At 38.5% G+C, this 22128-nt stretch overlaps 1 protein-coding gene across 1 annotated transcript in view; it reads left to right on the forward strand.

Annotated features, from left to right (window-relative positions):
• The first annotated feature begins 301 nt into the window (after nucleotides 1–301).
• RRP15 (ribosomal RNA processing 15 homolog) overlaps nucleotides 302–22128 on the forward strand; it is a 46386-nt gene continuing 24559 nt past the window's right edge. Inside the window, exons 1-3 of the mRNA XM_023203721.2 lie at nucleotides 302–454; nucleotides 17177–17451; nucleotides 20234–20331. Of these exons, the coding sequence (XP_023059489.2) occupies nucleotides 316–454; nucleotides 17177–17451; nucleotides 20234–20331 (512 nt within the window). The 5' untranslated portion in view covers nucleotides 302–315. The remainder of the gene's footprint in view (nucleotides 455–17176; nucleotides 17452–20233; nucleotides 20332–22128) is intronic.

A 22128-nucleotide genomic window follows, 5' to 3' on the forward strand; every position in this document is an offset into this window, starting at 1 on the left:
TGAGGAGGACACTAAACCAACATTAAGGCAGCAGACAAGGAAAGCGGCCGAGGCGAGGAAATCAAAGTGGACCGCGCCGGGCTGGCGGAGGAGTCGGCTGAGGTCATTCAGCCACTGATTTTCGTCCTAGAACCGACTTCGCGTAAACACACCGGGCTATTCAGAGCTCTCTCCAAGTCACATTCTGAGGCTCCGCCCCCGGAACTCCGGGCTAGACGACCCCGCTCCGGAACCTTGTGTCACCGGCACTGAATGCAGAAGTTCCTCTGGTTGCCACCGGACGCAACTGTCAGGTGACGCTTCCGGCGCGGAAAAATGGCAGCCGCCGCTGCGGACTCACGTGTGAGTGAGGCAGAAAATCTGAAAAAGACCCCAAAGAAGAAGATGAAAATGGTAACCGGAGCCGTAGCGTCAGTGCTGGAAGACGAGGTCACAGATACTTCTGATAGCGAAGGTAATGTGGTAGGGCTGAGCTTTGGTGTCTGGGAGGAAAGGCCGGGCTGAGTTCGTGTCAAGCAGCCCTTGCGACTGCATTTGCTGCTAGCCACCTGGGTTTTATCTTGGCACCACTTCAGAGGGGCGACTTTGGCTTAGTGAGGAGGCTTGGGGAAGTCGTGTTCAGAGAAGGAACGCTGTCAACTGTAATTTTGAGTTTCCACTTTCTTTTACTAGGTATTTTCAGGGTCACCATTATTAATTATAATAAAACGGGTGGAACACCTGCAGCTACCGAGAAACTTAGAGTAGCAAAGGGTGAAAGGAAGAGGGTACTTGAAAAAAGGAGAAGAATGGGTCTCGTAGGGTGTAAGAAGCAAAAGGTTAAAAGAGGTAAGAGGAAGAAGGGGGTGTACTTGACTTTTCTTGTGCGGTAGATGTGTGCGTGTTTTAGAAACTAAATAATAGTGAATGAAAGAAGAGTTTGGTGGTTAAGGTCGACTAAAAACTGGTAGCATTTGATAACTATGTCTCTCAGAGACGCTTGACAATGAAAGGAAGGAAGGATGTGTTTTGAGGTTTTCAACCATGCTGTGTCTGTTGCTCCTCTTTACCATTATTCTTGGCACCAGTTTTTTAGGTGACAAGGAATTGCAGATAATCCCTGACTTCCTGCTGCCCAGTTACTGCTCCTTTGTACTAGCTGATACCCAAAAAACAGACAGAGCTATTCTTTTATAACGTATTTCTAATTACATCCGCTGTCTGCTTGAGATGATCCAGTGGCTTCCCATCTCACTATATAATATCCAAGATCCTTAGGCTGTATGATTTGGGCCAGGTTGTCTGTCATAGACCAATCTGCCCCTCACAAACCACTAATTGTAATCTTGCCATACCGGTATGCTTGTGTTTGTTTAACACCTTAAACATGCTCCCACACCCTGGTTTCTTCACTGGTTGGCTCCACTGCCTAAAATAGGTTTCAAATGCTTGGCATGTCTCTCCTTCACCAGCCTCTGATCCAGTGCCTTACCAGAGAGACTTGTCCCTGACTACCCTATCTAAGGTACCACCACTACTCTTCTTCCTGTCTTTCTTCACTTTTTGACTTACTGCCCTGCTTTATTTTTTCTTAACCCTGCCCAAACCATTTGATGTATGTATTTGCTGCGTTATCTTTCCCAATTGGAATGTAAGTTCCATAAAAGTAAAGACTACTGTATCCCCAGTTCCTATTGCCTTGTGGGTCCTTCACAGGTATTTGAAGTAAATTAATGAATTAAGCTGGACTTCCAGGACCAAGAAGAAAGTGTCATATGCTACTGCAATTCCTAGGTAATTAGAGTCTTCATCTCCTGCCACACTGTTAAGGAAAACAAACTATTTGTTGAGCCGAAATTAGAACTTCTGGTTCTGATATTTTTTGAACTCGTTAGACTGGTTCCAACAGTTTTGTTCAAGAAGGGAAGAGTACTATATTTGGAAAAAAATGTCAGTACTGCTTACAAATTGGATTTTTCTTTTTCTTTTTGTGACAGTGTCTTGCTTTGTCACCCAGGCTCACTGCAACCTTGACATCCTCCCCCACTGCCCTCCAAAGCGATCCTCTTGCTTCAGCTCCCCCAGGTAGATAGGACTACAGGCGCATACCACTGTACCTGGCTAATTTTTTTGTAGAGATGGGGTTTTGCCATGTTGCCCAGGCTGGTCTTGAACTCCTGGATTCAAGTGATCCACCCGTCTCGGCCTCCCAAAGTGCTGAGATTACAGGTGTGAGCCAGTACACCTGGCCAAATTGGATTTTTCTGTTCAAGTACTGGATAATTCCAAGTTGGAACTGTTCTGTCTTTTCAGCATATTATTATAAATGCTGATTAGGTTTTAAAGTTCTTTTGCTATTATAGATCAGCTATGTTATGGGTTAAGAAGGTTTTTGGCTAATATGGAAACCTAATTTATCCAATTCAATTCAATGAACAATTGCTGTGTTCCCTTAGGTTCCAATCACCCTCTAGGTGTTGAGGATACAAAGGATGAATACATTTCTGCATTAAAATTTCAGTTTTAGGAAAGACATTAAACACAGGACTGTAATAGAGTGTATTAGGTATAATTAAAAGATAGTTTTCAAGATCATGGTTCAATTTTGGAAAGGTAAGGATGGAGACAGAGGAATCCATATCCTCTGGAACCCAGCCTAGGTGTTGCTTACTTGTATCTTACATGTATTACTGATAATATACTATGCTGTCATTATATTTTAACATATCTCTCTTGTTACAGAGATAAGTTCCCCAAATGTCAAAGTATGTCTGTTTATTTTCACAGGGTCTTTTTTGCATATTTTAGTATTCGGTAAATTGTTTTGTTGAATAAATGTAAAAGGTGGCGTTCTATCTAGGCTTTAGAAGGATGAATGGTTTTCCTGGCCTGGGAGTATAGAGGGCAGTTTTCTCAGACATAAAAGCCTATACAGTGGCATGCGGTCTCTTAAAATTCATGGCCTATTTCAGACAAAGTAACATTCTGTTATGGCTCTAGCTGTTCAGAGAAGTGACTAGAAGTAAAACTGGTAACAGTAGTTAAAAGTAGATTATAAAGGGCCTTGTGTATTTGTAGGCAGCAGGGAGCTACTGAGAATTTTTAAGCAAGATGGTGACAGACATTTAAAATATTACTGCCAGATGTATGGTAACTGCCAAAGAGTGCCAGGACAGTTTGTAGGCAATGGCAAAACTCCATGCTAGGATCTGCGCTAGGACAGGACAGTGAAGACAGAGAGGGCCCCACTTGAAATATTTTTCAGCAAGAGAGTATTCAATTTTTCAAACAGGCAACTTTCATATAAGCTTGTAGCACCATAAGTTTTGGGCATACTACACTGTTAGAGGAATTGGATAATAAGAATAGTTATACTTTTGGAGCTTTCCTATGTGCCTGGTTCTGTTCTGAGTTCCTTATATATATCAGCTCAGAGAATTCTGAAAACTGTATGAGATAGATGCTACTGTTATCCTCATGTTACATTTAAAAACCTGAGGCACAGAGATTTATAACTTGCTCACTTCTGTACATAAGCAGATAAGCAAGTTGATACATGATACAACAGTTATTGAAGTTTGACTGTACAGCTTATGCTCTTGACCACTACCTTAATATGTTTGAGGAACCAGGAGGACATAGATAATTAAAAAAAAACTATGTGGAGAGTGAAAGGGCAGGGACTTTGAATCTAAAGAAAGAAAGGATTGGGAACAAGGAGATTTTGGTATAGAGACAAACTTTTCTCCCTCCCACTCAAGAAGATTTCATCACCAAGGGATATTTTTGTGTTCAGATTTCTATTGCACTTCCAGTGTTTATAACCAGAGTATTCTTTCCTTCCTTCCCTTCTCCTAAAGTTCATGTGTTATTTCTGGAAACAAATTCCCATGTTCACTCAATTGTATCAGAGGCACCTGTGTTGGTACTACCTTTCAGAGTAACTTTGTGCTAGTTATTTACTATTATCTGCCTCAATTTCCTTATCTACAAAACGAGGATAATAATAATGTCTACTTTAGAATTGTTGTAATGATTAAATAAGTTTATATATGTTAAGCATTTAATATTTGGCACATGGTACCCACTCATAAATATTAGCGATGACGATGATGTCTCTTCTGACCTAAAATAACTGCTAGTCCCATCTCTTTTTGCCAAATAAGTTTTCCCACCTTTGGTAACGTGGTATTTGTAAGCTGGAACTCTCCCAAGAAAAGAGGTTTGAATTACTCTAGTAACCCTGTAAGGTAGCTGATGGCATTTCTATTTTACAGACAAGAAAAGAAGCTTGGAAATAGTGCTTCCAGTATATCATATTGCTTCCTAGTAGGAAACTGTTACCTCTATAGGTGCAGGATGTTATCTGTTAATCCACTCATTTTACTCCATAGGCTAACCATTAGATCATATATTTTTGGTAAAATTCAAGATCAGTGATAATGACGTCGATAACAATTGATTGTGTCTGCTTGGTTGTGCCATAGACACATTTTCTCTGTCAAAGCTGCTTCTGTCTCTAAGAAAGATACTTCCATCTACTCCCATCCAAGCTGGAAACACAAGTGTCATCCTTTACTCTTCCTGTTGCTTCCATATCTATTTGGTTTAATTAATCCATTTATTCTGTTGCCATTACTTTAGTTCTTGCCCGCATCTCTGTCTCTCCCTTTTTTTTTTTTTTTGAGATGGAGTTTCGCTCTAATCGCTCAGGCTGGAGTGCAATGGTGCGATCTCAGCTCACCCCAACCTCCACGTCCCGGGTTCAAGGGATTCTCCTGCCTCACCCTCCAAAGTAGCTGGGATTACAGGCATGCACCACCACACTCAGCTAATTTTGTATTTTTAGTAGAGATAGGGTTTCTCCATGTTGGTCAGGCTGGTCTTGAACTCCCGATCTCAGGTGATCCACCCACCTCGGCCTCCCGAAGGGTTGGGATTGCAGGCGTGAGCCACTGTGCTCGGCCTTGCCTGCATCTCTTTTGTTTATGCTAGTTCATAGGGGACCTATTTGTTGGGCCTGTCATTGCAGCCCTACTCCCTTCAGTCTTTTAGGCAATTGCTTCTTAAACCATCAGTGTTGAAGGACCATTCTGGTTTTGTTTTTTAATCTCCAATCTGTCATAGATAGGTGTTTAAAAAAAAAAAAAAAAACAATGAAAAAGAATAACTGGAAACATGACCACATTGTTGCACATCATGGTAATATCAAATTACTATAAAAGTTTATAAATGCTTACTCTCAATTTATGAATTCACAGTTGATTCTAGTTACAATAATGTTCAGTAAAGTTGCAGGAAACCCTGAATCCCTGAATTAGTGAACCATTGCTTTTAGGGGAAGTACAGTTGTAGGCTCCTGTGAGTCTCTGGTCAGAACATTTTTGTCATTTTGTCAATATATAACCTTGTCTTATGTGGGGTTTTTTTCTTTTTTTTTTTTTTTGAAACGAGATCTGGCTCTACTACCCAGGCTGCTGGAGTACAGTGGTGCAATCTTGGCTCACTGCAACCTCTGCCTCTTTGGCCCAAGCCATCCTCCCACCGCAGCCTCCAGATTAGCTGGGACTATAGGCGTGCACTACCCACACCTGTCTAATTTTTGTATTTTTGGAAGAGATGGGGTTTTGCCATGTTGCCCAAGCTTATCTTGAACTCATGAGCTCAATTGATCTACCTGCCTTGGCCTCCCAAAGTGCTGGGAATACAGGTATGAGCCGTCACACACAGCCTTATGTGTGTTTTTGTTTAAAGACAAAGAAGAGCTCCACTTGGAATGTTTTTCAGAAAGAAAGCATTTGATTTTCCTTGGCCACACATCGGGGCACACATCTGTAATCTCAGCACTTTGGAGGCTGAGGTGGGAGGACTGCTTGGGCCCAGGAGTCTGAGACCAGCCTAGGCAACATAGTGAGACCCTGTCACTACAAAAAAATGGAAAAAACTAGCTGGATGTGGGTGGTATGTGCCTGTGGTCTCAGCTACATGAGAGGCTGAGGTGGGAGGGTTGCTTGAGCCTGGGAGTTCGAGACTGCAGTGAGCTGTGACTGTGCCACTGTACTCCAGCCTGGGTGACACAGCATGACCCTGTCTCAAAAAATAAAAACTTTAGTCTAGGCTTGGTGGCTCACACCTGTAATCCCAGCACTTTGGGAGGCCAAGGTGATCAGATCACTTAAAGTCAGGAATTTGAGACCAGCCTGGCTAACATGGCAAAACCCCATCTCTACCAAAAAAAAAAATACAAAAAATTAGCCCAATATGGTGGTGCATGCTTGTAGTACCACCTACTTGTGAGGCTAAGGCATGAGAATCACTTGAACCTGGGAGGCAGAGGTTGCAGTGGGCCAAGATACTGACAGAGTGAGACTTTGTCTCAAAAATGAATAAATAAATTTTAGAAACAAAACTCTGAGATTAAAGAAAAAGGAAAAAAAAAAAAAAGAGAAATCATTGAATTTTCCTTTTTTTTTCTTCCCCAAGACGGAGTCTCACTCTTTCGCTAGGCTGGAGTGCAGTGGCGCCATCTCAGTTCACTGCAATCTCCGCCTCCCAGGTTCAAGAGATTCTCCTGCCTCAGCCTTCTGAGTAGCTGGGACTACAGGCACATGCCACCACGCCCAGCTCATTTTTGTATTTGTAGTAGAGATGGGGTTTCAACATGTTGACCAGGATATTCTCCATCTCTTGACCTCATGATCCACCCACCTTGGCCTCCCAAAGTACTAGGATTACAGGCGTGAGCCACCATGCCCGGCGCCCCCTCCCCCCCTTTTTTTTTTTTAAGACAAAGTCTGGGTCTGTTGCCTAGGCTGGAGTGCAGTGGCATAATCAGGACTCACTGCAGTCTTGACCTCCCAGGCTCAAGCAATCCTCCCACTTCAGCCTCCCAAGTAGCTAGGACCACAAGTATGTGCCGTCATGCCCAGCTAATTTTTTATTTTTTGTAGAGATGGGTCTCACTATGTTGCCCAGGCTGTTCTCAAACTCCTGGGCTCAAGTGATCCTCCTGCCTTGGCCTCCCAAAGTGTTGGAATTATAGGCATGAGCCACTGCACCTAGCCTTCAGCTTTTCAAACAACGAACTTTAATGTAAACTCATAGCACCATACATTTTGGGCATACTATACTGTTAGAGGAAGTGGATAATAATAATTATATTTAATGTACTTTGTTGATTCATTAACATTTGAACTCATGGCCAATAATGTGCCTGAACAAAGCTTATTCAACACATATTTTCTCTGAAAGGCACATTGCATCCTTGTGCTTAGGGACACTGCACAACCCTTCAGCATTATGCTTGGGGGCCATTTTAAACATTGCTGTAGCCAAGAAAAAGCACAGAAATGGAAATATGTGGCACTAAATAGTCTATAGGAAGAACACCAGTTTACAATGAGAAAGTTGAAACAAGGCAGAGTGTCTCCTTCTTCAACCTCAGCTAGGAGTGTGCATGTAGGGAGACTCCAACCCTTCACTGCTCTAAGCATGTCTGTGAATGACTGCAAAAGTGCCATGAGTATTGACTTGGGGTTACAAATAACATTTTACTGAGTTGGTGAATTCTCAAATACAGAATCCACAAATAACAGCGATTGGCTGACTGAATCTCCTTGTGAACTGGCAACAGTCTGCATACCCAACCTATGTGATCTGACCACTGCTTGCCTCTCAGGCTCACATCTTATTATTCCCTAGATGACTAGGGTCATAGCATTCTGAACTGGTTTCTGGAATACAGTCTGCTCTCTGTCTTTCTAGTTGTACTTATGGTACTCTACTGGCATACTCTTTTTGTCCTTTACTTTCTCTTAACCAGCTTTTCTCTATCCTTTAGGTTTCAACTTAAATGTCTCTTCCACTTTGTCTTTTACAACTTATCCTATCTCTGCAATACAGATAAATAATAAAGGGTCATTTATTTTACTTATTATTTTAAAACCATTTTTTTCTTATTATTTTTTAGAGACAGAGTCTTGGTATGTTGCTCACGCTGGTGTCCAGTGTGGCATGATCATAGCTCACTATAACCTCCAATTCCCATACTCAAGCAATCCTCCTGCCTCAGCCTTCCAATAACTGGGACCATAGGTGCACACCACCACGCCTGGTTAAAGAGTTCTTTATTTAATAAATTTAGTAATATAGGTCTTTTGGTTAAAGATGGGACATTTCTTGTTTGGTTTAACTCAGAATTTGTTATTTAATATAAGAAATTTCTTTTTTCCTCTCATGAAATTAAATGTTTCTGTAAAGGTGATCCATGGAGATGGATTTTCTAGTCAGGTAGTTGTATACATGTGGTCTTAAACTATTCAGTTATCAAAAACTTTTAGATGATAGTACTGAGAAACTATAAAGGCAGAGGCTTCAGACCTATGAGGAATCAGTGTGTAAATTATAGATATATTTAAAGAGTACTGGCTTGTTTTATCAGCCAGTACTGAATCAGACACTTATCTTTGAATTTTACCTGGATTATAAAAATTGGTAGGGATGTGCCCTATATTGACATTTGAAAAACTTCCTTTAGTAAGATGCTACTTGAGTTTCATGGAAAACACACAGATATAACCCATATGTTGTTTGAATTTTATTTTTCTGGATTTAATTTCTTTTGACATATTATATAAGAAAGATAGAATAGTGTGCTTTCATTAGAACAAAACTCAAAAATCAAGTATTGTTAGACTGCAGAAGTTTCTTAAGTTCTGTGGGGACAGAGACCTTGTCGCTGTGATGACAGCTATATCTCAATGTGGCATAGAGCCTGATTCATGGTGTAGTACTCGATATCCATTTATTCACTGAATAAATTGGAAATTTGTGTTAACATGTTTTTTTTAATACTCTTCTCATATACTAGATTATCGTGGAGGTAAAATTAGCAGTTATCTTGAATAATAGCAAAATGACTCAGATTGAATTTTTGTTGAATTGCAGTACTGTCAGTACAATTTGAAATTTGATCATAGTAGAATTGAAGGGGATCATGAGTTAGGGATATACAGCAGGTGAATGTGGAAAAAACACCACTCAGTGTGCTTTTCTCTGTTTTCTCACTCAACCACTCAGCAGCAACAATCATCACAGAAGACTTCTGTGATTAAATGTGTATGGATTCCTTCCCACACCCTAAGCAAGTAATCAGTTCTGCAGTGGATACCAGTTGTTTGCTCTACAATTCATCTCAACATTATCTACCTGGAGGTAGTGTCAGACCCCACAGACTGAGGGCTCAACTTCATAAGACTGCCCAAACCCTTCAGATACCAGTCCTAAATCCAGACCTCTGGAACCTCCGTCCAACTGACTTAAAATTGAGGTTCCCACAATCTTCCCGTTGGGTTTGATTAATTTTCTAGAGCAACTCACAGAACTCAGGGAAACACTTAAGTTTATGGGTTTATTGTAAAGCATATTATAAAGGATACAGATGAACAGATGCATAGGGTGAAGTATAGGGTGAAGGAGTGTGAAGTTTCCATGCCCTTCCTGGGTGTGCTGTCCTGCAGGAACCTCCAGGAGTTCAGCTATCCAGAAGCTCTCTGAACCCTGTTTTCTTGAACCTTTTATGGAGACCTCGTTACATAAGCATGGTTGATTAAATCATTGAGGTGATCCGTTTAACTTTCAGCTTCACTCCCTTCCCAGAGGTTGGGGAATGGAGCTGAAAGTCCCAAACCTCTAATCCTGTCTTGGTGCATCTGTCTTGGTGACCAACCCTGATCCTGAATCTGCTTTGGGACTACCAGCCCTCAATTATTAGCATACAAAAAGACACTCCTTTGGAGATTCCAAGGATTTTAGGAGTTGACCAAGTATATATTTCACAGTATCACAGAAGGTAAAGTGCTACAGTCTGCATTTTAAGTAATATGTAAATGACAAGTGTTACAGAGGGGAGGGTGATGCCCCTACCTGAGTTATTCATGAACTACTCAGATTTATTGACCTGATAACTTGTTGGAAGTTTAGATACAATATATACTTGGTTCTTAAGCTTGTAGTCTTTAAAAAAACAACCCCCAAAAACAGAAAAACAGCGTTCCTAGTCAGTAAATCACCTCAGGTGAAAAAATGAGAACAGTGGTTGATGATACCAAGTATGATAAAGGGTAAGATGATAGCCTCTACATCTGGTTATCCTTGAGCTACTCAGATTTATGGAAGTTCAGATGCAACTCTTACTAGATTCTTAAGCTTGTAGTCTTGGGACAGGGCGCGGCAGAAGCTTCTGTTGCCTGTAAATCAACCCAGGTTAAAAGAAAGAAGCTTTGATTGTTACTCGGGCTATGATCTAATTGACTCCTCCCTCATAGAATGTGCCCATATGGCCATAAAATAATAAGGAGGATCATTTCAGGTTTTCCAGGCAGCTAAAAAACCTGAATTGTTCTGGTTACGTATGTGAAAAACGGCCATCTACTTATAACACAAGACTTGATAACAATTCAGGTTAGAAGGTCCTAGGAGATATCCCTTCATTTTTGATAAACTACAATGCTGTATTTAAGATATAATAACCTAGCAGATAAATGTGCTTTTCATCAAACTGTAGCTTATAGCCTCCTTTATCATTTAAGTTACTTAAAATAGCAAAGGAACATGCCTAAGAAATGAAGTATATCATAGTCCTACTTGAGTGGTTTAGCAATTTATAAGACAGGCTCAGGAAACAGACTACTTCCAGAGTCTATCTGTTTTGGCTTGCCCAATAGCACATGTAATCACATCTGACAGTGTTTCCCATGGTAGCACTATCATTTTATTTTTAGTTATTTTTATGGAAACCTGGGATGACTTCATTTTTTTCAAAGGTAGCTTTTTTTTTTTTTTGAAGTTTTAAAGCATCAATTTTGAATATTCCAAATTTAGTAATTGGCAGGAAGGACCATGTGGCATGAGCAGAACAGATGATTTACAGCTGAATGGGGAGCAGTAGTTTTATAGAGCCTTGAATAAGTAGGGGGATATGTATACTTAGGTAAAATCAGAAGGAGGACAGGGAGTAGACTGTTCACCTTTACTGAGGCTTAGATAGAAATTTTTTAAATTCAAACTTCATTAAACGATGTTTTAAAATATTTAATGAGTAGCTACATTAGTTCAGTACACATTAGTCCAAATTGAATCTCTGATACAAAACTTTGTAGTGTCTCACAAGTCGACAGCCCCGTTAGCTTTGCCTTTTTGACTTTGGGCATGTTTTTAACTTTTCTAAGCTTCAGAATCATCACCTGTGTAAATACAATAATAAAAGCAACTCATAGAAATGTTGCAAAATGAGCTGGATGTGGTGGCTTACTGCTGAATCCCAGCAATTTGGAAGGCTGAGGTGAGATGATCATTTGAGCCCAGGAGTTTAAGACCAGCTTGGGCAATATAGTGAGACTTCATCTCTACAAAAAATTAGCTGTGCGTGGTGGTGTATGCCTATAGTCCCAGCTACTTGGGAGGCTGAAAGGAGAGGATTGCGTGAGCCTGGGAGATAGGCTGCAGTGAGCTAAGACTGTGCCACTGTACTCCAGTCTAGGCTCCAAAGTGGGACCTTGTCTCAAAAAAAGAAAAGAAGTGTTGTGAAATGATAATACATAAAAAGTGCTTTATAAATAGTGCCTGGCTCTAACTACGTGTTAGCTAGTTAGTATTATCATTATTTTACAGTACTTTGAAAAGGTTGTAGCACAGAGACATTGGCCACTCGTGAAATAAGTGAAAGGTGGTCTGCATGATTCCCTGGCATACGAGTTATAAACTATAACAAGACTTAGGCAGCAGTTTTATAACTGAAGTCACATTTATTTTCCCTCTTTTCTTGACATCCAGTTTTAAGCTTTTGAGATCCTCTCTTCTCTGTGTGTCCTCTGATTACTGATTATCATTTATTTAGTGCCTACTATTGTGCCAGGTCTGTACTAAGCGCTTTTCATGTGTTATCTTATTTAATCATCATAGCAGCCCAGTGAAGTAGTTACTGTGTTTATCCCTATTTTACTGATAAAGAAACTGAGACACAGAAGGGTTAGGTCACTTGCCCAAAACTATGCTATTAGAAAGTACTGGAATCAGAACATCACACCCCAAGTCTAATTCGATAATCTGAGCTCTTAGCCCCTATGCTATAACTCTCTAGTCATCTAAAGCTTCTCATTTAACACCTCACATGAATTCCAGATTCCCAATACCAGAGGCATTTCTTCCTTGTTTCTTTCTCCTTCTCTACCACAGCCACATAAAAATTCCCATTATGTGTGCCTGTGAGTGTATTTCTGCATGTGCGTGTGGTGTATAATCAGCATTTAAGGGGTACTTACTAAGAGGTAGGCACTCAAAGAACTTTATATATTTTAATTATGAAAACCCAATGAAGTACCATTTTATTCCTATTTTTACAGACGAGGAAACTCAGGCAGAAGACTTAATGTCAGAAAAGCCACTTAGATTTGTGTCTGGAGTTGAAATTGAATCCTGGTAGCCTTACTTCATTGTCCCCTACTAACTGTCCTCAATCATGTTTTTACCAGGAGTTCTGTTTGACTTAGGGCAAATTTTAAAGGTGTGAAAGGTTGACCAATAGGCTTACCACTTTCAGGTGGTATTTACATTTTAAAAGAAAAACTGTAATAGAGAATGTTTTTAAAAGTAGGGACTTAAGATAAGTGCTAAGAGAGAAAAAATTCCAGCTATTTGGCCTTTTATTGGAAGCACACACCTGGAGTATGAACTTTTAAACTACTTGGTTTCAATCTTGGAATTGATGTGTATTGCATTTCTTGGATCATAAATCACATTTTTATGAAATCCCAATCTTACTTTCTTTATGCCCATTTTTTTTTTACCATCCAATTCGCAAATCTTTGTTTCAGCCAGTCTTAACTTCATGTCATTTTGTAAATATTTCATCATCTTTCACATTCCCATCCCTTTGAACATGCTGATTTCTTCTGTCTGGAGTGCCAATAATAATATGATTACAATAGTAATTTTAATTTTCATACAGAGCACTGACTCAAATCTAGGATGTGTTTGGTTCTAGGTTCAGTGATCTTGCCGTCTGATCAACTGGCTTGGGTTATGGAATCTTACTTCCTTGGCTTCCCCCTTTCTTTTTTCATTCAAATTATTGCTTTGCTCTTTAAGAAACAACTTGAATATCATCTGTCATCTTTGTAAAACTTTCTGTAAGCCATCCCAGATATCCCTGGTCACCCTTTCCTCATTGTTTTTCTTTTAGAACACCTACAAATTCTATTGCAATTTAGCTATGTAATTTATCCACCCTGCTAAACTCCTGAGTTCTTCAAGGAGAGAAATCTAGATTTAGATTTTTCCTTTGTTCTTTCTTGCGCATCACTCATGAGTGCTCAGTGAATGTCGAGGGACTGTGAGTCTTCTTAAAACTTTATCCCAGGCTATGGAAAATGGCTCACTTTCCTGCCTGCAGCTAACCATTCATATCTGGGGTCAGGGAACAGATGGCAAGTTTGAAAGGGAGCTGGAGGTTTGGAGAAAAAGGCAGCAGGAGGTAAGAAATGCCTTATGACTACCTCAGTACGTCAGAGATTTAGCCCTGCTTTGTTCATTATGGTGGCCTCTAGCCACATGTGATTTAAATTTAAGGTAATTAAAGAAAATAAAAATTCAGTTCTTCAGTTGTGCTAGCCACATTTGAAGTGCTCAATAGGCTCTTGTGGCTAGTGGCTACTGAGCAGCTTTGATAGAGAACACTACCATGATTGGAACTTGTAGTCATTACTTCAGTAAGCATCCTTTGTAGCCCTTTAATTTCTAGATTTTTATAGTAGAATGCAAAATTAATGTTTAAGGCAACACACAGGACTTCAAAGGCATTTTTTACTTGTCTGTTGATTTCCGTCTATGCCCTTAGATAACTGGATATATCTGCTTCTGCTGTTATAGATCAGTGCGTGGAAAATTTTTAAAAAACCTCATTTGATTAGGATATAATAATATTTTGAGCCAGTTCTATTTTCTGATTTGCATAGTGATAATCTTTGATATCCTAGAAGTAAATCCTGTTTTTTTAGTTGGGAGACCTCATTACTTTGCATTTTTAATTTGTTTATATTAAATGTCATCATTTTCATTGTCAGTGAATACCTGGTTAAAAACTTCTGAGATAGAGCTCCTTTAAGAAAATAATAAAATAAAAACCATGACTTAAGGGAATTCTTCTCGATTTTTTTTTTTTAAATTGGTGGGGTGAGTGTAGGTTGTATAAAATGGTGCTATAAACTTTTCATGGATTTATTGTGTGTTCATATTATGCATGTTGTGGTAGTCAAGCTGGGAAAGAAATGCACCAAAGAAAATAGCCATGGTTTTGAAGTGGAGAATGGGAGTGGGTTACATCATCAGAAAGTGTTTTGGCTTGCTTTGGCTGCCTTTACGGTACCGTTGAAAAATATGAAATCTGCGGCAGTTTGTGTGTGAATACATCAGGACAAAACACTGGATGTCAAACACTAGATGTCAGTGTTGCAGTTTTGACATGTTCCCAGGAGTTTGTCATGATTTTTCTGCTTTTAATCACCAAGATATTTTTTATTGACCCAAACTTTTAAGCCATCTTGCCTCCTTGCATTTAGTTGAATACTCACTACAGGAAGGACCTTTTCTAAGAATTGTTTATTTTGTTATTAGTTTCTGTGTAATGCTACTGACTCTGAAGAGTAAAACATATATAATATTAAAATAATATAGCTTTCAGCTAACTATATTCTCCAGACTTTGTTTTCCAGTGTACTTTCCAGGGTACACTGGTCCTAGGAGATGCTTCTTGGGGAAAACTTTTGTGGCCCTGGAATAAAAAAATTCAGTCTTCTATTGAATTGGTTAATAGTACTGCCAGCTTTTAATTTAGATACCTTCTTTTTTAGTGTTATGGGCAATAATAAGACTCTTATATATCAGCTATATTTGTATGTTAAAGCCCAGAGTCACAAATGTGTTCATATTTCTTAAACTGACCCAGTGTTTAAGATACAGAAAAAGCTTCAAATTAAATGTTTTCATTAATTTTTTTCTCTTTATTAAGAAATATGCAGCTCTATTAGCATGATAATTGCAAGTGATTTCTTGTTTTTAACATTTTCTTTTACACTGTTGGCACTTTATGTTTTAAGATCATGCTTTTAAAAATTGTGAAATGTTAGTTTTCTTTGTTATGTAATGTTCAGTTAATTTTTTGAAGATAGTTTTACTCATGCTCGAGATTCGTTTTTATATAGGCATGTTTTTATTTCCTACTTTCTAATTTGTTATAAATTTTTACTTGAAATGTATTAATGTTTTACATCATTATTTCATAAATTTTCAGCACTGAAAAAATAAAGATATTATGCCAAAATAATGCACAAATTGCAAGTATTGTAATCACTTGCTAAAAGACGGGTCTTTTTATGGCTTAAAGTCAAGAGAGTAGAGGGGATGACTCAGAAGGTAATACTTGACTATGCACTCTCTTCCATTTACTTTGGTCATAATAGTAAGCTGATATAAAAAGGCTGAGAGGATGTTTAAAGGCAAATTATGAACATTTTATTGAAATTATTTAAAGAAAAAGTTAAGCCTCAGAGTTGAAGAATAGATAATTTTGAAGCAACAGCAAGACTCAATAGACTTCTCAGAAGGTAGAAGCAGCAGTTATGGTTCTGATGCTTGGCTTTGGTAAGAGTAAACGGACCTAGGGCAGCCTCACTGAAATGCTGCAATGCTTCTGGCATATGGATTGCTTTCTAATCCTCTGCATTTAAGTGAAGGTTCTGATTTGGGTGGGTGAAACAGAATTGAGTAAAGTAAGGAGCAGCAGGAAACTTGCTTATGCCTTGGCCTTTTTCTTCTAGTGTTACTTTAAATAGTATTTGATCTTAATGCAAGTATATCAATATTTAAAAAAATAATTAAACTACTAATATTGTTACATTTGTAGAGGTACTTTGATAGGAAAAGTTTCAGGTAATGGCATTTTCCGTAATAATCCTTTGAGATTCAACTAGTTTTGGAGTCATCCAAAGAAAGCGCAGTTGTTTACCCAAAGACGCTAAATGGCAGCTGTTTGCGTATTACTGAGTTTTCTTCTTTGTCGACTTCTCAGACTTCTTTGTTAGTTCTTCTTCTGCTAATTAAAAACCACTCCAAGTTACTAACCTACTGGATGATTGTCTTCTTCGAAGTATTTCCTAATAAGTTCTGTAGGTTTCTGAAGAACAGAAGCTCTCCAGAGGGCTCTGGATCATAGAGATGCATGCATGCTGTGTTGGGTGCTTGTGATCTTGCTGTTAAAGTGCATTTAATTTAAGAAATTGAGAAATACTGAAAGTTTAAATTACCCAGAGCTGCTCAGCAAGTTGATTTGCAAGCCAAGCCACTTTCTGGACTATTGTTTCTGCTAATCCTCCTCATCCATTTGAATTTTAAATGATGAATTTGTTTGCTGGTAACCTGTAGGTGCTTCTTTTTTTTGGTAGTTCTGCATGATAAAATTCAATGGTACTTACACATTTGTATCTTCAACTCAGAACTTGGTATTTTCATTCAGTCACTCAGCGTTACAGTTGAATCTAGTGTCTTGGGCATGTTGTTAGATAATTTTTTTCCCAAAAATGTTAAAATGCCCAGTTTTCTAATGTTATTTGCAAATTCTTTCATATGAGGCTGATTTTAAGTTTTAGGCTTTTTTTTCTGCACACAAATTCAGAATTTTAAGTATCTGGGACAAATCTCTTAGAAGATTTATTCTGATAATACTGTACCATTTTCTTACTAAAGTTTTCTGTTATTTGTTTTAATAGCCTTCATTAGCCCCTTCCATTAGTTTAGTGACACAATTAGGGTTCATGTACTTGATATACCTTGCACCAGCTCCATGTCAGCAGTCACCATTTTGACAACAGGGACGTGGCAGAGGCTGTTGGATTTGTTCCTGCTGCGTGGGTCCTGGGTTTGGAAGCCGCTGTGATATCCCCTGTCTATGTGGCTGGGCTGGGTCTCTGGGAGCTGATGGCAATGGGAAAGATGATCCTATTGCTCTTCATCATTACTGTAGCTGTGGGACTCAGAAAAGTACCCCCCTTGCAAAAATGGGGACAGGCAGAGCACCAGGAAGGGTTCTGGGGACCTTGGCAGCCTCTGCCTAGGATATTAAAATTTAATTTGCTTTTACTCTTAGGTTCTGTAGGAAGCTGTGGATCGGAAAAGGACCGCTTTTATTCTGATGATGATGCAGTAGAAGCTGACAGTGAGGGTGATGCTGAGCCCTGTGACAAAGAAAATGAGAATGATGGAGAATCAAGTGTTGGGACTAATACTGGCTGGGCAGATGCCATGTCTAAAGTCCTCAACAAGAAAACTCCTGAAAGTAAACCTACTATTCTGGTCAAAAATAAGAAGCTGGAAAAGGAAAAAGAAAAGTTAAAGCAAGAAAGACTAGAGAAAATAAAACAGGTATGTTTCACCAGTTGTCCTGTAGATTAGATTGTCTAGGCTAGCTCTAATCTTGACCAAACTGTTTCTTGCAGTGTTTGTCCAATTAACATTCCAGTTTTTAGCTTGCTTTTTATGTGAAGGTGGATAACTAAGGTTATGTTTAGGAATTTAGTCTAAATTATTCCATTGAGCATGTTCACTTTTTAATCATCTATGCAAAGGCAAAGTAATAGAAATGTAAATGCCGAGGAAACATCTTTTTAAAATCAAGTAATTATACACATGGTAGTGATTCCTGAGCCTATTTTATTTGTTTTAGCTGTCTGCATGCTGACTTTTTTAGGTTATGAACTAAGAAGCATGTTAGTTACCTTTTTTTTTTTTTTTTTTTGCCAAAACTTTTTTTTTTTTTTTTTTTAAGTCGGAGTCTCGCTGTGTCTCCCAGGCTAGAGTGCAGTGGCCAGATCTCAGCTCACTGCAAGCTCCGCCTCCCGGGTTCACGCCATTCTCCTGCCTCAGCCTCCCGAGTGGCTGGGACTACAGGCGCCTGCCACCACTCCCGGCTAATTTTTTTTTTTGGTATTTTTAGTAGAGACGGGGTTTCACCGTGTTAGCCAGGATGGTCTCGATCTCCTTACCTCGTGATCTACCCACCTCCGCCTCCCAAAGTGCTGGGATTACAGGCGTGAACCACCGCGCCCGGCTGCCAAAACTTATTTAACAATACGAATCTGTGAAGATGTCATAACTCAAGGATTGGTTGTAGTTCTGAAAATGGGTTATTTCAGTGTTGTGATACAAATCAGTGTTGGATAAATTTGAATTTATTATGCTTTTGTTGAACTACTGATGACAGATGTTAGACTAGGTATAATCTATTAATTAAAGGTCAAAAGTTGTACATAAATTTGTTGTGTATTATAAAAGCTAAAAATCCATGATAAGGTTTTCATATCACCTGTACTTAATGATCTCCGTCTAAAATACTTGGTTACTAAAATAAGCACTTTTTTTTTTTTTAATTAAAGAAGAATAACTTTCTACAAATGTACTGGCAATATAGAAGTACTAATTCCCAAAGTCACTTCATAGGTAAAAATGAAAGAAACGTAGGTTTGAATTGACACGTATTTCTTTTTATGTTTACCATATCCTTATCTTGTTTCAAGATGAATGTTTCTTTGTTCTTAATACGGGTTGCTCTGTGTGAAAAGTGGAAATTTTTAAGTATTGCTCTTAGAAACACGGCATATTCTATTATTAATTCAATATTCTTATTGTACTTTATTTAAGATAAGTTTTGTCTTTAAATCTTACAGCTAGCTTTTCAACTGAAAATTTGAGTCTTTGTTTATTATCTGGCAAATGCTAGAAGAGGCTTCAATAATATCAGAATCTTTAATTTCCTCTGGTCCCAGAGTTCTAGTGAGGGTAAGAACATTTTGAAGCCAAGAGGAATGAGTCTGTAACTCTGCTCTAGGCCAAAACTTTGAGTGCTAGAGATGATACTGTTTCCATAAAGTGTGAAAGCGCATGTGTTGATACCAGAAACAAGACTTGGCAGCTACAAATGCTCTTTGTGTATATTTCTTAGAAGAGTATATGTAATTATTATTTCCTAATTTAGCTATTATGGTTTTCCAATATATCAGTTACTTATTTCTAATCATAAATACAAAAATAAATTTCAGAGTTAAAAGTATTTCAGAATTAAGCATACATATTATCCTTTGAGTACTGAATATAATTAAGAATTGACTGTTTCAAACTTAAAAGCGAGATTTTTAAAATAAATTCCTCTCATAATCTGACAGTGAATTTCATGACCATTAAAATGAACTGTCTGGTTAGAAGAGGAATCTATTTCTTTAGAAAGCTATCAGGCTAATCTTTATATTGAGCACAAGAATTTGGTTTTACTGTGATTAGACACTTTCATTAATACAAAATGAGAAATAGATGAGTAAAGGCAAGATAAAAAATTTTTAATAAAAACATTATTACTGGTTTTGGTGCCTGCCAGCTTCTTGGTGATTAATTCATTATATCATTATATTTGATATTTGGTTAAATGTTAGCCTGAGAAGGAGACATGAACAAGCAATGTTATCAAATCAGATTCCTGTGACCAGTATACTATCTAAAGACGAGTTCAAACTAAATTATGTTACCTAGGGGATTTTCTTATTTCCCACCTCCCCTTCTGCTTCTGTACCGTTTGCTATAGCTTACAACCGATTAACCATATATGGCAAGAGTATTGGTCAGATATGCTACTAGAGGAGAAATGGATTTAAATGATTTTGTGCATAGAAAAATAGTCATTATATAAGTATCTGGATACGATGCTGTTCTTTTAAAAGCTGATACATTTTCTTAATAATAATTCTGATGACCGAGGAAGTCATTTTCTGAAAGTAAAGATAAACTTTTAATTTTCAAAGAGGATAGTTTGGAATCTTCCTTATGCTTCCTTCTGATGATCTGGTGATGGCAGAGCAGGCATGTGGCTCCCTCACACCCTGTCTTGTACTGCCTGGCCGAATATGCTGGCAGCTCTCCAGGCCCCTGCTGTCAGAAGGCCTGACAGAAACTCACTTTGTGCCTCTCGCATGACACGCTGAGTGCTAACCACAGGCTCTCGAAGCTGAACCCCTAAAATTGTGTTTTTTTAAAAGTCCCTGACAAACTAAGCCAGAATGATTTATTACCTTCACCCTTTCACAGAGTATCATACCAATGTTTGCTGCACTTTCAGAAATATCTAATATTCTTTCACATAACAATATTTATAACGCAGCGTGATAAGAGGCTGGAGTGGGAAATGATGTGCAGAGTAAAGCCAGATGTTGTCCAAGACAAAGAGACAGAGAGAAATCTTCAGAGAATTGCAACGAGGTAAGGCAGTGTTTTTGCCCTTTAAAAAATAAGTAGACTAAAGCTTTGATAGTGATTCTATTTTTGACCTCATTTGATTCTTAAGCTCAGCCTTTATCAGAGCCAAGTGATATATATCTAAGCCTGCCTGTTCAACACTGAATTCAACCAAAGATTTTCCAGGTCTCATGAGGCAAGAATATAATGTGCTAAGTGTATATTTGGTATGAACCTATTTCAGATCATCTTGTTTTTATAGTCACGAGAACTGTGTAATCAGACCTCTTACTGCATTTCTCTTATGATGCTTGTCTAAATTTATGGTACTCGATGATGATTTTTATCCTGCATTATATTTATGGCATAATACATTACACATTACAGCTACTTCAAGTTATCTTTTTACTCTGCTTATTTAATCATTGGTGCCAAACATTTACTCGATGCCCTCTGTGTCCAAAGACAAATAGGATATGGTGGCTGCTGGGTGGTCCTTGCCTGGTCATTTGTAGGAATTACAGTCTCTTTGAGAATAGAATTGTGTCTATGTGTTAGGAACATAGAGCAGGAGATTGTCTGGGAGAGTTTGAGAAAGCATTACAGAGGAGATAACATTTGGGCTGCTGCTAAAGAATGTAGCAGTTATATTTAGCAGAATTACTTTTAAATTCTTGTTACCTAAATTATTTTGGTCATTTTCTAATCCATCTCAGTGTTACACAGTGTGATAGCATGGTGTGGTGAATAAGAGCATCAGTGATAGAGCCAGACTGCTAGGTTCAAATCCTAGTACTGGCTCTTACTAGCAATGTGTCCCTGGGCATGCTACTTAATTTCTTTTTCTCTCAGTTTATCTGTAAATAGAGGATAATATACCTAGCCTATAGGGTTTCTTTGATAATTAAATGGATTAGTACATACACGGAGCTTAAAAAAGTACAGACTCAGTACATGAGAGTGAGTGCCTCCTAAATTTCATGTCCTGGGCACCTCCCTTGCCTCACCCTAGTCCTGTCACTACTGTGAAGGGTCTGGAATTTTACTCTCCTTATAAGCTCATAAGCTAGCCTATTTAAGTTTCCTGGATGCTGGTAGAAGACAAGACACTTTGAGTCAAAGACAAAAGACTTTATTACTGATGGCAAAAGCAGTAGCAGAGCTTCACATTCTCACTGTTTCCTTTGTCCCATAGAGGGAGTGCAGGTGTCCCAGATGGATGCCCGCACGTGCAGTATGTTGTGTTGTAAGAGCTGGAACACTGTGCTTGGGAATCTATCACTTTTATACTGATTGGTAACAAGCCTGCTCTTTGTCTAGGGGGAGACATTACCTCATTCCTCAAGGTCACTTCCTACAAACACAACCCTGAGAAATGGCCTGGATAAAGAGCAGTCAGGTGCATTCATTCTTGAAAAATCCAGCAACCATGTACAGGGATGCGCAAGGCCCAATAATTATTGGAAGAGGCAGATTGCCTCTTACTAGGGCAAGAAAATTCATAGATTGCAGAATTTTAGAGCTGGAAGGGATCTTAACGGTATAAATCAATGCTATCCAGGAGAAATGAATGTGAGCTACATTCATTTGTAATTGAATATGTAATTTAAAATGTTCTTATAGCCACAATGAGAAATGTAAAATGAAAGAGGTGAAATTAATTTCAATAATATTTTATTTAACTCTGTATTCAAAATATTCATCATGTAGTCACTATGAAGCAGTTATTAATGAGCTTTAAGGATTCTATTTTTCATACTGAGTCTTTGAAATCTGCTGTGTGTTTTCATTTACAGCACATGGCAATTCAGACCAGTCATA

Source organism: Piliocolobus tephrosceles, chromosome 1 (genome assembly GCF_002776525.5).
Source record: "Piliocolobus tephrosceles isolate RC106 chromosome 1, ASM277652v3, whole genome shotgun sequence".
Taxonomy (NCBI): Eukaryota; Metazoa; Chordata; class Mammalia; order Primates; family Cercopithecidae; genus Piliocolobus; species Piliocolobus tephrosceles.